Source organism: Lepidochelys kempii, chromosome 5 (genome assembly GCF_965140265.1).
Source record: "Lepidochelys kempii isolate rLepKem1 chromosome 5, rLepKem1.hap2, whole genome shotgun sequence".
NCBI classification, from domain to species: Eukaryota; Metazoa; Chordata; order Testudines; family Cheloniidae; genus Lepidochelys; species Lepidochelys kempii.
This window is the reverse complement of record NC_133260.1, coordinates 134045989-134061439: the sequence shown is the minus strand read 5'-3', so window position 1 is coordinate 134061439 and position 15451 is coordinate 134045989. Positions and strand designations below refer to the sequence as shown.

Sequence of the window (15451 nt, the reverse complement as noted above, 5' to 3'; positions counted from 1 at the left end):
TTTCTAGATTCTCAGCAGAAACACAAGAGTAAAAAAGCCAGCCACAGTTTGCTGAAATCATATTTGCTCAAGGCAAAGTGCAAAATCAATTAAGCATCTGAGAGATCCTCAGATGTTGAAAGGGACAAATGCTACAGTAATGTGGGCCATTAAAAGTACTTAAGATAGAACTATATACACACACACTTTTAAAAAGTCTTTATTCATTTTCATTGCCTTAAAAAAAACCAACCAAAAAAACAAAAACAAAAAAACAAACAAAAAACCAAACCCATCAGTGCAACAATTTAGGATCTCCCTCCTCCTCCCCCATCAGTAAGCAGTAATTTAAAATCAGGAAATACTGAGTGCTGGAGGCGATGGGTTAGCATTTTGCTATTTTATTTCCTTCTGTCAAACTCTGAAAAAGTCCTCTGTATAAATTAAACAATGAAAAAAATGTTATTTTCAATTCTATGTCATCATTACAGTTAACAGAATTCATAATAATGCATCTAAAATGTGGTGTCCACAATATATCAGGTATACATTGGAGGGGAGTCGGGGGGGGGGGGGGGGAAGGGAAAAAAAAGAAATATATGACATTCTAGGCTTGTTAAAAGGATAATGGTCCCATATTTTTATTAACAGGTTAGCAAAACAAAATCCAATGGATTACAATATTTACATGTTATTTGAAAAATAAAGTAGTGATAAAAGCATGTCACAATCATTTATTTCATTTTTTTTTCTTTTTCGTTTTTGGTAACCATTACAAACACCCAATCCAGGTATGGAACTGTTTAAATACATTTGAAATGAGGCCAATTAAAAAAAACAAATACAGACACAAAATGTGTATTTATACTTGTCCCTCTGCTGTGTTTTCCACATGATGCTCCCTCCCACCTCCAAAGAAACCCCTCAGAAGATGAATCCTTAAAAGCAAAAACACCATGCTTTTCAAGTAGCACTTATTCCACAAATGCAACATTTTTGCCATCAATTTTACGTGAAGCTCTGTGGGATGCCGTCTTCTCACTAGCTTCCTGTCTTTTCCCCTCCCTCCCAATACATCCCCCCAAAAACAAAAAAACAAAGAGACACATGCATTTCTAAAACTAGGTTTCAGTCAAGTATTTTCTACTTTTTGGAAAGAAACTCTTTTTTGTTCACGGTCAGAACATACCATGGACCTGGATTCTGCACTCCTTATTCAGGCTAAACTCCCACAGACGTCAGTGGGCATTTCACCAAAGTGGGTGGGGGGAATTAAAGAGTGCAGGATCCTTCCCCGTGGGTGTAGATTCCTATTTATTCTATGCTGCTCCCCTCATGCTAAGGAGGAGGGAAAAATAGCAACTCCTGTCTTGACTCGAGTTAGATTCAAGCTCCATGTAGTATGTAACTATTTCACCTTCCCTTGCAAAAACACGTGTTATCAGAGACCCCCTCCCACCTCCCCACCGCACAAAAACAAAAAGAAAAAACCACACACCACATACAAAAAGGCAGCCAATCTTAACGAAAAGTTACTGGCGTGAGACTGATCAATGTTAATTTGACAAGCAACAGAATGGTTATGAGGACCTAAGTGGCTGGTCCGCAAGCTGCATAGCTGTGCCGTAAGTTTGGTTCTTTAGTTTAAATTTTTAAAAAAAGTTAAACTTCTTTGTTATTTCCATGTTTAAAAAAAAATTTGTTCGCAAGAACAAGTCTCCTTTCCCCCTTCCCCCCCACTGAAAAAGAAATAATTTTACATGAGAAACTTAATTGTGCTGTATTTGTAACACCTCAGGCAGATAGAAAACAAACATGTGGCAAACAAAACCGCACAATCAGTCACATGAATCTATCAAACCCTAAAATTATAGTTGAATACTAACAAACAGCTTACCTGGAATAAAGGATGACAATTCACAAACAGTTATCTAGGAATTAAAGTCTCTCTCTCTTTTTTTTTTGTATTTTTTTTTTACTAAAATAATTAAAAAATCACAGTATTTTAAGAAATAAAACCCACACTGGGATTTTAAGCACAATTTGTTTTCCTTTCTTTAAAACTTCTTTTTTTCTTCCTCCATTCACCATCTCAGCCAGCAGTCTCTACATTTAACCACAACGACAACAGGTAGTACTGACAAATGCAGAGATTTCCCTTGGTTAATTTTGAGGTACTAAGAAACAGGTGACTGTTTTATGCAAAGCAGTTTTTTTTTTTTAATCCTTTCTTTTCTTTTCTAAAGCAGTTGCATTCAGTCTGGAAAAGTGTACTGTATTAAAACTAGAAAAACGCACTGAAATTTGTGCGTCAAAAAGTTGTCCCCCCTTCTTCCATGCTCACGACGCGTCCATTCTCAAACAATCCAAGTCTCCATTGCAAAGCACATTGTGTAATGTAGGAACCCGGGAAGTTGCTTCGTTAGTCCAAGATGAATGTAACTTCCCATTGTCAAAATCCAGAAGAAAAGATGCAGTGATGTAATGGAGCCACTTATTCCATCATTTAAATAACTTTAACATACACACACTCACACGGGTACCAGTGCTTTGAAAATAGATCATTCAGTCCTAAAAGCAGCTTTGTTTCCTCCTTCAGCCCACCCCCCCACCCCTTTCATCACTGTTCAAGTAGGTTAATTAAAATCACACCAAATGCTTATTCGTTTTTGGCCTCTGTGTTCTCTTGGAGAGATTTATCGGCAGCCACACCAAGGACTGCAGTTTCATTCTTGTGGGAAAAGTCCACCATTTCCTCACTGCTTTCCTTTTCTTCTGCTGATGGTACCTTAACACTCTCCTCTGCGTTCTCCTTCAGCTGTTCATCCTCCCTGGTCCCTCGCTTACTTTCATTCAGGGCCCTGAAATTTGAGCAAGAGAAAGTGGAAAACTTTTCGATCAGACCCACAGAAAACAAAGCCCTCCTTTACTTATTGCAGCAGGGAAAAACAGCTCGCTTCTCCTCTAACGACATTCACAGAGAATACAACTGGTCAAACATCCAGCATCTAATATGATACATACGTTTGCAACAGGACAAGTGACACAATGAAACACTAATTTCTGCTCATTCAGAGTTTGATATTTGGTACTTATTCATTATGGGCTGTTGAACATAAGGGGCAGGAATAATCCCAAATTTGATGTTTGACCTTTTCATTAGAGGTCACTGAAAGGTCAACCCCCTTTCCCTTTCCCCTTGTACTCATCATTTGTATTAGAATTGGTCCCAAAGTCTGCTAGCCCTGGCTGGGATGATTTAATTGGGGATTGGTCCTGCTTTTGAGCAGGGGGTTGGACTAGATGACCTCCTGAGGTCCCTTCCAAGCCTGATATTCTATGATTCTATGATAGGTATGTGAGCGTGAAGACAGTCCTTCCCTGAAGAGTGAACAGTCTAAAAAGGCTAATGGCTTTTCAACCACTGAAGTGCCTAATGAGCTGCAGTCTTTAAACTCGGTACACGCGTCATTACAATGATAAAGCCCCACTGCGCGAGGTGCTGTCAAACACAGTGTAAGCACTTTACGGCAGAGACTCTATCTAAATAAACAAGACAAAGGATAAGAACACTGAAGTGTCTGTTATCCCCAAAAGCAGGGTTATCATACGTCTGGGTTTTCCCAGACACTACCTCTTTTTTGATCCTCCGCCTTCTGTCTGGGCAGATTTTTCAAATAACAGGCAATGTCCGGGATTTTTGCAGAGCAGTCATTGCAGCTCAGAAATAGCCCTAATTGGTCCATTTCCCTGCAGCCACAGCTGCTGGATCCCGCCCACCCCAGGCCCCCAGCCCTGGGGTGAGGGGGAGCGGGGGGCCCCACAAGGAGGCGCTGACTGATGGCTGTCGCTGCATCCTGGGCTTGTGCCAGCCACCCTGTCAATATGACAGGGAGCAACACTGTCCCCCGCCTCCAGTGAGTACCCCTGTGGGCACTAGTACACACACTCCAGATACCCCTCGCGGTACACCACACCCTCAGTACCCCCCAAATACCCCCTCCAGCACTCCCAGCTGTCCTCCCCTCTTCAGCTCCCTCCCCCTCCAGCAGTGACCTCTTTTTGGGACCCTGAAATACGGTAACCCTACCCAAAAGGTTGTCAGCCTAGCAATATACAAAAACAACATTAACGTGTCTTCCAAGTGACAGTAATGTTGCAAGAACCCTCCATTTTGGATTGCGTAAGGAGCATTTAAGAGATTTCAGACAAAAATATTCTCAAAGGTAAGTGACTGTACCAAACACCACAGCTGACTGCACCATCCACGTGCAACAGTGTGGACTGCTATTAATGAGTGCACAATATAAAATCATTTGCTATTAACCTCAGAGTAGGACTTTTAGAGAGATGTCCTCTGCCTGAAGATTTCAAAACTTTAGTGCACATAATTTACCATAAGTTTAAGATCAGTGTTCTAAGACAAAGACCAGAAAGGGAAACCAAAAGAGTGGAGCCCATGCGGAAAGTGCACAATGATTTGTAGGCATCTTCAATGCTGGCTTATGAGCTCGAAAATGGCAACAGTAGTCTCCAGCTTCATTAGGTCAATGAAGTGATGTTCGGATCAGGAGGACTTTTAGCACTGGATTCTGAGGTCTGGTTTAAGGCCAACCTGGTCCCATGATTCAAGTTTGGATTAGATAGCACTGTATTCCTGGAGCTGTTCACACAAGATTCTGGACCAAAATGGTGGAAGTTTCTGAAGATGAGCTGTACTTGTAAGACTTCTGCCATCTTGGGCCACATCTCGAAAAGAGGTTCCGTCCAGCCTGGAATCTGATCCAGGCCTGAAGTTGCAAGGGAACACACTAACATCTGGTGTCTGCATCCAGCCCCCCCAATAATGGGGGAATAGAGAGAGTTAGACTGAGGTTTTGGTTCTGATCCATTTTGAGTACCATAGCCACCTTGGAATTCTGGGTTCACTAGATTCATAAATGTTAAGCCCAGAAGGGACCATTATGATTGTCTAGTTTGACCTCCTTTATAACACAGACCAGAGAATTTCACACAATGACTCCTATGGTGACTTCCTCGAATTCTTTGTTCACCTCCCTGTGTTTGCCTTTACTAGGCTTGGGATGGGGAGAAACAAAAATCTACAGTTGCCCTCAGCTGTGATGAAAAGTAGTCTGTAAACAAACTTACATGCCATGTCTCAGTACGTGCCGTTCCCACTCAGAGCCCTCTGTAAATGACCTCCCACAAAACTCACATGGAAAACGCTTCTCAGGAGCGCCACTGTCAGAGAACATCATGGAATCTGAGAAAGAGTAAAAGAAATGTCATTCACAGATTCATCAATGTTATGGCCAGAAGGGGCAATTACGATAAGCTAGTGCGGCCTCCTCTGCTATCCTTCTGAAAGGGTGTATGTGTGGAGAGGAATCCTTTTGAAAAAGATGGCTCAAACTCTCAACACACTTTGCAGTTCAAGATTCCTGCTCCCCATCTTCAAAACGTCTCTGCAAACCAATGTGATGAAGTTTGCCACCCACAGGCACATCCCCTTTCTCCACATTTCAGTGGCTAGAGAACATGCATACCTCCCTCAGAGTTCAAAATCAATTTTATGAGGGAAGCTTAATGTGTAAACAGCTTGTAAGAAAGAAAATAAATACAAGTCTAAATACATTTTTCAGTCACAAAGCTCATTTTGGGCGACGTAGTCTCATTATAGTAGGCATCTGATCCCCAAATATGAGTCCCTCATGCCCATGTCTATAATATCTCATACGTAGAGCAGTACTGATACCATTCTCCAGTGATATTTAACTGGATCGGTGTTTCCTCCCATCCTGATCTTTTACACAAAATGTCACTGCCCTGATCTGCAGAAGTGCCAAGCACCTACAACTTCAACTGAAGTCAGGGGAGGCTGTGGACACTCAGCACGTCTAAAAACCAAGCCCTTCGTGAATGGAGCCAGCTTTAACAAAAGACGAAACCTTCACTCACAAATTAAGAAGATCGCCACACAAGCCATTAAAAATAATTGCATGGACTATCTCAGTTGATTCTTTTCACTGAAAATGAGACAGCACCATCTGTTCAGAGCATTAATTCCTTAGCAGGGATTATCTTGAGCAAGAAATCAACAGAATGCCTTTCTGACTCCTCCCCAACTACATAATGAAAGAAAAGGGATTTTGCTTCTTTCCATTTTGATCTCTGCTTGCCTGGTTTCTTCACTTTCAAATGTAGTCCATTCAAGTTCAAGCTATGACTCAAAATTACCCACACACTCACTCCCACTCTCTGTATGCATGTTTTGTACAGATGTGTGTTGCTACGAGTTTGTAACCTTCATCAGTTGTTTAAATTGTTGGGGGAATGTTCCTTTCCACAGCTTTTATCCTTTCCCCTTGAAGGAGAACTGGCTTCAGATTTCACAGGATGCAGCCCTTCATTATATGGCTAAGATCCACAGGGCCAGATACTCAGCTGATGTGAATCAGCATGGAGTCAATGGCAGCAGGCCAGTTTACACCAGTTGAAGCTCTGGCCCCTAAGCTTAGTCATACACACTTATGTGTGTCGTACAAACTTATAAGCATCACTAGAACACCTTATCTCTGCACCAGGACTAGTCTATCACCTACAGAGAGTAAGAAGTTTTGGGGGGCAAGAGCTGCTCTTATGTTCAAGAATACACCTATAGTACAACAGCCAATGGGAAATTTATTCTGGGTCTGTGCAGAGGAGGTGCAGACAACAGACCCTATTTTGTTCAAATGCATGAGGGGGATTTAGACTTGTAATTTCCATTAACATTAATGAGTGTTAGCCTAGGAACTCCTCCACCCTTTCTGAACAGACCATGTTCTCCTCTCCCACTCCCCATGACTTCCCAGTCAGTTTGGTTTTAAGGTTTGTAAATGTAGATGGCTCCCTGAATTACAAATCAAGCTGAAAGCAGTAAGGTCATCTCAGATCTATCAAGCTGGGTATATGACATGGTTCCAAGGGGAAAAGGATATTTTGTACACGCTCAAGACATCTGACTGCCTTTGACTCTGTGTTATTTTGTGGGCATACATTGCTTGTTTGCTAATGTATGAATCATTTCACAATCTGAGTTCTAAGATCAAAGGATAGAAGTTCACAGGGAGAGACTGTGTGTCTAGAACACTGCTTCTAGCAAGGGGTGGCACGTAGCTGCTCTGTCTCAGAAGCATCCCAGGAAAGGAACATCATCCCTCCCCTCCCTTTTGTTGCTTCCAGGGGTCGTTAATTTTCTGCTGTCCTACACCAAGTTATTCCTTTCCCCCAGCCCCGCACACAACAGCTTATCTGTGCTGACATGTTGTACCCAGGCTCCATCCATTCCCTGCCACCCTTCACCCATCTTCTCCAGGGAGCAATATGTGGTTGCACAGCGTTGCTTACTCCTGCATTCCTGGATTCTGTGGTTCCAGCAGCCCACACAAGGATGTGACAGGGATTCTTACTTCCCTGTGCTGACTTATAGGCCAAGTCACGACCTAGCCCATGGTGAGAAATCCCAACTGTACTGAAGTCATTGACCTGAGTGGGGCTGTGGTGTATTAAAACTGGGTTAAAATTACAGTCACTCAACTTTTAGGGGATTTTCCTGGTCCGGTTTGCAGGATAGGGGGCTTTATAGGGAAGCATGAGATTTGGGCCTAACAGCAGTCAGTCTACAGACAGCCAGGCTACAGTAAGATGGGGAGACTTGTGCCTCTTTGTTTTAGGGAGCAGCCTGCTTTCTCTCTCTCTGTTTTTGGGTTCTTGTGTGTAACTGTTCTTAATTCTAAGAAATAAAAATAGTGTTATACTACAAACTTCCAGCAAGAGCACTTATGTTTTTTTTCTAACTTTTTTCTGTGCGTGTTTTGAACATAACAGGGAGCAGAATTTCATCCATGGTACTTACAGTTGAAAGAGGCCTGTTATGTAAAGTCCAGTCCCTGGCACAAGATGCAGAGTGAAATTTTCATGTCCTAATGACATAGAAGACTAAGTCTCATTGAAAGTCAATGGAACTTGGACTTTTAAAGTGCCTAATGTTATTTTGAAAATGGGACAAAGGCACTTTTGAAAATTTTACCCACAGTGTCTCTAACAGCGGATGTATGTACCATGTCAGATATTACATGGATACTATTGCAGCTGATACTAGCTAAAAGGGAGAGAAGAGAGATCATTTCCTAAAGAGTAATCAGCAGAGAATGGTAGGTAAATAAAATCCTCAAAAAAGTATGATTTTTCGACCCATTGTTTGATCAAACATGGATTATTTTTAACCACTCACAGATGGAGAGACCCAGCTGCAAGTGAAAATATATATACATAAAATGGTGAAATACTCTCCACATTATAACCACTGTCTTTGGGAAATGTAGATATTTCTACTGTCCCTGATTATTAAAACCCCAATCCGGATAGTTCTAATCTTGTATTTGCATAATAAAAAGCATCCAGAGATGTAAGTATCCTGAACACAAGTTAAAATAAAATGTTTACTGTGTTGGTCTACATAAGAAGGTAATAGGTCTGCTGCAGCTGCAAGTCAGGGGATCTGGTCCTCTCGCTAAAGCGGTCAGTACAGGCTGATGCTTTCAGCACTGCAGCTCCTAGGCTCGAAACCCACTGTTGATCTGACAGGACTAATTACATTGACACTAACTTACACTTTTACCTGGGATGCTGCACCTTTACAGATGCCATATTTTTGAGTATTTGTGAAAAAGACATCCCTTCTGCTGATCTTTTAATTTCTCTTGTGCCACCATCAAAGATCTCATGGAAAAAAGATTCGATAAGAGCTATGTAGTTTCTTAACCAACTCTCCTCCCGCTCATTCAGGACCATCCCTAGGAGAGTGCGGGGTCCAGGCCTGAAGTGACATCACTTCTGGGACCGACCGCACCGGGGGCAGGTAGGGGAGGCTGGGGAGGCGGTGCCTCCCCAAACAGCCAGCCTGGCCCTGCTCACACTCCGCCCCCCGAGGGCCTCGCTTCAATATCGCCGCTGGGCTCCAAGGGGCTAGGCTATGCTGCCTGCCTTCCCGGGGCTGGGGAGGCTTCAGTGGTGGCTCTCCCTCCCGGCGCGCTCTCCCTCAGGTGGAAGGGGCAGGGCTGGGGGTAGCCCCCCCCGGCCAGCGGTTCACCCACCGCCCATGCGGGGCCAGCTAATTGCACCAGCCCACGGGGCCCCCCCAAAAGCATGGGGCCCAGAGCGGTCACCCTGATTTGCCGTCCCCTATGGAGGGCTCTGCCCTCATTAAAAAAAAGCTCTGGGTGAGTTATCACTGAGCACAAAAGCTGTTAAAAAGCAATGTCCTAACTATGGACTGTACCATGATACTAAAATAGCTAACATGCTGAGATTTCACTGGAAGGAAAGACATAACCTAAACCCACATTCTGTTCTATACGTTGTCTGTGAGACAACAGCAATAAGTTTAAAAAACTTCAAGGAGATGGGTATTTTCCCTTCTGAAATCGTTTTTGAATGCAATTCTGAATTCTTTTTAAGTTCACAAAAAAAATTTACAGCATTCCTTTAGTTGGATGTAGAGAGAAATTGATAACCTGCCAGTCAGCAGCATGATAGAATGTGGGAACTGGATGGCATAGGGAACTGGTAATGAGATTCATCTTTGAGAGTCACTAGTTCAAAATGAACCCTGGTTAGCGGTGGCTGCCATATTATGTCTGGTTGATAGAAGTATGCAATATAGGGTGGGTTCTGAGACTACACAGAGTACTTCAGTTCTTGGGGCTATTGGTCTAGCAAATTACATAAAAATTACATTGGTCTAGCAAATTACACTAAATCGACTTAGAAATATTAAAGGAAAAAGCCCAGTATTATGAATAGAAGATTTCTCTTTCATATTCCCTCCCAACTAATGTTGGTTAAATTACCAGGATCAGCAGCTGCAGAAAAGAAGAATGCCATTCTCCTTCTGATGAGCGCTTTATGAACAGAGTGTGCTACTGAGTAAAATAGAGTAGGATTGCACAGAAGAGCTGGCCAGAAAATGGAAAATCTCTTTCCAAGAAAAATTTCATATTTTTGAAAAAAATAATTGTCCCGAACCAGGATGAAACATCAAAACAGTGAGAATTTTCAGAGGAAGGGTTGAGAACAATTCCATCTTGGGAGAACTGATATGGAACTTTCTGACTGCCTGCCAAGAAGGCTCTTGCAAATTTTGTTTGTGGAACTGATGAGAGCCGTCTAACTTGCCTGCCTGAGAGGCAGAGAGCCGGGACATTTGACTTCTCCTCCAGCTCTGGGAGCTAGAGCAGCAGAGAGTTGAGGTACTCAGTCACTCCAGCCCAGAGCTGGGGCAGAGAGAGAAGAGGCTGAGGGTGTTCAGCCTTGGCACCTCTTTTGGGAAAGGTTTTGTCAATTTCACTGGAAGAAAATGTGAAAAATGTCAGTTTTAGGTTGCCTAGCTCTTGTAACTTGAAATTGACAGATGATTCAGGCCCTGATTCAGCCACTCACTTCACCAAGTTCTCAGCTTGAAGCAAGTGAATTGTCTGACTGCCAATGGGAGTACTCACATCCGAAAAGTTAGGCGCATCCTTAAGTATGTTGCTGAACTGGGGTCTTAATAGGTAATGTGCTTCCAAGATGGAGCACATTGTTATTCTTGCTTCACAGCTGCCAGCCAGTCTGAACCTAAAAAGGGGAGTCACGCATAGAGGAGGGGGAGGATAAAAAGCTAACGAAGAGCAAGACAAGAGAATGATGATGGTCCAAAAATAAATTTCTCCACTAACTTTGATATCACAAAGCATTAACATGGAACAGGAAGGTTGCATATGGGTTACCGACATTGACCGACATACAAATGGTACAGAACAATTTGCTGACATGTACAAAAGATCTCAGTTGCCTAGATGTGATCTGCTTTTTCTCTATATGCACCTTGTCTATTAGGCCTTTGCTGACATGTGTCTATGGTTCCTGAAAAACCTCTTGTTAAGTCAATGGCTCATCTTGTTCTACGGGGCTTTCAGAGACATTCCTATGCCCAGCCTGGGAGAAAAGGAAGCAATACTGACCTCTCTCTTCAGTCTTGGGGCTCATCTCCTCTTCCTTTTCTTCCTCATCACTGCTGGAGCTCTCGGTTTTCCCTTTCATTTGTTCCAGCTGATCCAAGTTAACCCGTCCAACCAGCTCAAAATTACGACTCACCTTAAAAGAAACAATATAAACATTAATTAATATTCATGTCTGTTTAAAAAAACCCAAACCTCTATTTGCAGAGTAATGGCTGATGAGTAAAATTTGCCAGAGGCCATTTTACCAGCACTCAGTCAAGTTAATACCCATTCCCTTGAAACACAATTAGCCACTCCTCTAATTGTTTTGCTTAAGTTTTTTTATACAGCATTTCTCCATGCTTCACCTTGCAACCATCTTAGCTGAGGGATCTTCCTTGTTTTTCCCTTATGTGCAGGTTTTAAACCTAATAAATAATAATAATAATACAAGCACCACTATTAATCCCCAACCATTCTACAGTCTTCATCATTGCAGGGGATTACTAATCTTACGTGGTATAATATTAATATAGCACCACGCTAATGCAACAGAATCCTTTATGAATGATTCATTCATTCACATGGGAGATGGGTCCTTTAACTATACATGTCTGCTGTCCGAGTGACTCATTAGTAACAGATTAATTTTCATTACAAAGGGTTGCTAAGTGCTTCACAAACTGATTTACAAACTATAAAGGGAACACTTCACCCAGCAGTCAAATTCCGCTAACCCTCAGGTGAAATGCGCCAGCTATTTAACAGCTCACAGGAATAGTACCTAACAGCTTTAGGATGGGAAGTGAAGAACTCGTGTATCCAACTGAAACTGTGGACAAAGATTTACGACAGAGGCGTAGAATACAATTACCCGAGATGAAATGCGACCAGGACACTGGGGTTAATACCTTTTATGTGAACAGCGCCCTGGGATTTTTAATGACCACTAGCGGTCACGACTTTGGATCCAGACTGATCTGAAACGACAGCACCTCCTGTAGCACCAGCATTATGCCAAGGCTCTGATCCAGTACTGACTTAGAGAGTGGGGTGAACCCAGTACAACATTTCCTGCAGCACCTTGGATGAAGTAACAGCTTGTCACGGCTGTTTTCTGGGTGGGGAATTGGAATGAATTTAAAGCGCAAGTCACTTTACATCTGAGAAACTTTTACAAAGTGACGTGTTTTCCCAGAGGGAAATGACAATAGCACCTACACCTAAGGAGCACTGCGAGATGCAAGTACTGCGCACAAAATAGTCTGAAATAACGAGTTTTTAGAGAGTGTGAGACAGCAGGAACAAAGTAACTACTGGGGTTATTTCGGCTACGACTAGAGACAAGGAGAATACACCTCTGGCAAGAGCCAGGACGGGGTAAAATCTTCCCATAATGAAGCACCAAATCAAAGGCCTGGGGCATAGTGAATCCTGGTCCAGCACCCAGGCTATGATCAGTGGGGGAAATGTGAGAGCTAAAAATTGTATATTGTGGAGGAGTAGAAAGATTCTAAAGCTGCAGTAAAGAGAAGGGGACAGAAGCTTGCCAATTATTAACAAGCTGACATAAGGAAAATAAACGCATTGCAGTTCACAGAGCTAGTTTTTAAAATGCAGTGGAATAACTTTTAGGGCAAAACAGATTCTGCTGACACTTTTGGCGCTCATTTTGTCAACAACATTTTTGGTTTGTTTAGCAAAAGTAGTGGGAGTAAATTTCCAGCATGGGGATTTAACTGCTTAGCTCCTGTTAACAAGAGTTAAGTGGTTATTTCCCTACAAAATCTGACAAAAAATATGTATTCCTAAAATTCTGAGCTGAAGCAATGCAAAGCCTCAATCCTGGAGAGGATCATCCCTCACAAGAACATCTTGAGTTAGAATTAAAGGGCCTGATCTGAAGCCAACCAATATTACTGGACATATACTTAATGACTTCAAAGGGTTTGGGTCACACCCATATAAAAATTAATATTGCTAAAGCACCCTTAACTTAGCATGATGTACACGTGATGTATTTTGTATGTATCTTTTCCTCAAGTGTAAACTAAAATGTATCACACGGTTATTAAAATATGCATTGCATGCCATGTTGTTGACGTTATTTATTTCCAGAGCAATCTCAACTTTGAAATCTCCCACCTTTTATGGGACTGGATCACACTGCCTTAATCATTGCTTCATAACTATTAAAATAAGGTACATTCTCTACATAAACATTCAGGTATCTGAATGGCTCAGGAGGGGTACCCAAAATTCAGGAAAAAGCCCTACAAACAAACAAGATTTTGGAAAATAGGAATTTCACAAAAAAATTATTCCATCCTGGGGGTCATTTCCAAATCTTGAATCACTTACCTTTGCTAAAAGTCAAGTCAACTTACCACTTGCAATGTGTACATAGTCCCAGAGAAAATCCTGCTAAGAACTTACTTTATGCTCATCTCGAAGATGAGTGTCCAGCTCCTCCGTGTGTTTGGTCTCATAGTAGCAGAGTTGGCATTTGTAAGGTTTCAGTTCATTGTGCTTCTCTATGTGCTGCTGTAAGCTCTCATCACTGGAGCAGGTGAAGGTACACTTATCACAGCGGAAAACTACTCCCTGCAAGTATTTGGACAGTTTGGATCGGCAGACTTCAATGGGAACAACTCGCTCTTCTGTTGGGATAAATGTGTTGAGAAGAGCATTTTCATTTTAAAAACGTCAGCACTGTATCCACAGCCTTCCCTCTCTTTTCCCCCGAGAAACAAGATTTGCTATGTTTGTATACAATCCATTTACCAGCAAGTAGTTTGCAACGTTTTCTTGAGAGTGGGATAAGATGGGGGAGGGGAGGGGGGCGCTAAACTGGACTGACACAAAGAAATGCAACTACATTCCCTCCACAAAGGTAGGGTCAATTCTCTTCAAGGCAGTGAATACAGAGGTCACCCTGAAAACTATCACTAATTAGGTGGGAGAAAGGGAAGGAAGAGAGGAAAGGGGTGTGGCCAGGAGTCAGGGCTGCAGAGTCTGGGAGTTGGTGGGTAGGACACAGTTGACAGGATGGTGGGTCTTTCTGATGATGGCTGAGCTGAGCATACCAAGGGAAGAGCCTTTAAATATTACTGTGGTACCCTAGTCACAGACCAGGACTCCACTGCACTAGATGTTGTACAGATTAGCTTTTAAATATTGTGACTGTAAGACTAGAGATTAACGTCCATTTCATTTCTCACCCAGGTGCTTAATTCTACCAATTCAGTTTTTCATGCCAACCTGCCCAATGTGTTAATATACATTTCAGGTTTTAGTTTAAATATATAGTGAAAAATTATTCTACTGAATTTTAATATTACTCACACACAGACAGGTGTATATATTGTATATAACACACACACACACACACACACGCACGCACGCACTCATGTAACAATGTAACCGATAAGAAGTTTTCCATGTTTCCACTGAGCTAGAATCCTACAATTTGGTTCCTTCATCCACTATGGGCCACTGAGTATTGTGCACACAAGGGAAATCCCCCATTCAATATAGGGTCACCAAAAGGTCATCATTACTTAACTGCCCTTTTGAACTAGGGCACAGGAATTTAAGACTGTTATTCCTTAAGCACTGCAGGTTAAGAGGCAGTTCAATGTTTGTAACATAGTGAATCACTAACAACTTATTTTAAAGAAGTAGGCCCAATTCTCAGCTAATGTAAACTGGTGTAGCTCCATAAATTTCAACGGAGCTCTGCCACACAAGAGGTGGATCCAGATCAATGTATCAGTTTCTTTGGTAAAGTGGAAACATGGGGTCTCTTGCCTCCCATTTGGAGAAATTAAAGTAATCCTGGTTTCTAGTAATTTATTGTACATGTAGAATTCCTAGACAACCCCCCGCCCCACACACACACATACAGGAGTGATATGCATATAATAAATGCATTTATCATGCCTCTCTGCCCATTAATCTATTTTTCAAATATTTAAATATTCCAACCCCCTCAGCTCCTTCAAGCATCTGTTTATTAAACAAAAACAAAACAAAAAAAAAATCAACTTGATTTTGAAATATTTCCTTCTCCTCAAACCACTCCAAAAAGTGGAATTTCCCCCAAAGCTATTCTTGCCGAAGGCTCAGAACAAGTAAGATTTGCTCCTGCACCAGTGACAGTTGTTCCACCTGTAAAAATGCAAGGCCCTTCAGGGGAAGAAAAAGCCGGTGGTGGTGGGGAGGCTACAAGATAACAGGATTTAAAGTTGTGACCATTTGGGGGCATTGGAAAGCTATTTTCGAAGGCTCCCTCCGAGTTCTGTGCATTTGGACTTGTGGAATCAAGGCACCGGCTTTAAAGCTGCTTTCAGCACTGGAAAACTATCAGAGTCTTTCGTCATATGCTGGATAGGAAAGCCCATCAGAGAATGGCCAGTAAAATGTAACTGCATCGTCTGGGCTAA

The 15451-nt window shown here is 42.2% G+C and overlaps 1 protein-coding gene across 8 annotated transcripts in view; it reads right to left on the bottom strand.

The window, feature by feature from the left end:
* Positions 1-590: 590 nt before the first annotated feature.
* Positions 591-15451, bottom strand: part of ZNF462 (zinc finger protein 462) — a 104674-nt gene continuing 89813 nt past the window's right edge. For all 8 annotated transcript variants that reach the window (XM_073345994.1, XM_073345997.1, XM_073345996.1 and 5 more), the window contains 4 exons: positions 13443-13666; positions 11028-11160; positions 5131-5245; positions 591-2840 (listed from right to left, as the gene is read on the bottom strand). In XM_073345994.1, coding sequence (XP_073202095.1) covers positions 2639-2840; positions 5131-5245; positions 11028-11160; positions 13443-13666 — 674 coding nt within the window. In that variant the 3' untranslated portion in view covers positions 591-2638. The remainder of the gene's footprint in view (positions 2841-5130; positions 5246-11027; positions 11161-13442; positions 13667-15451) is intronic.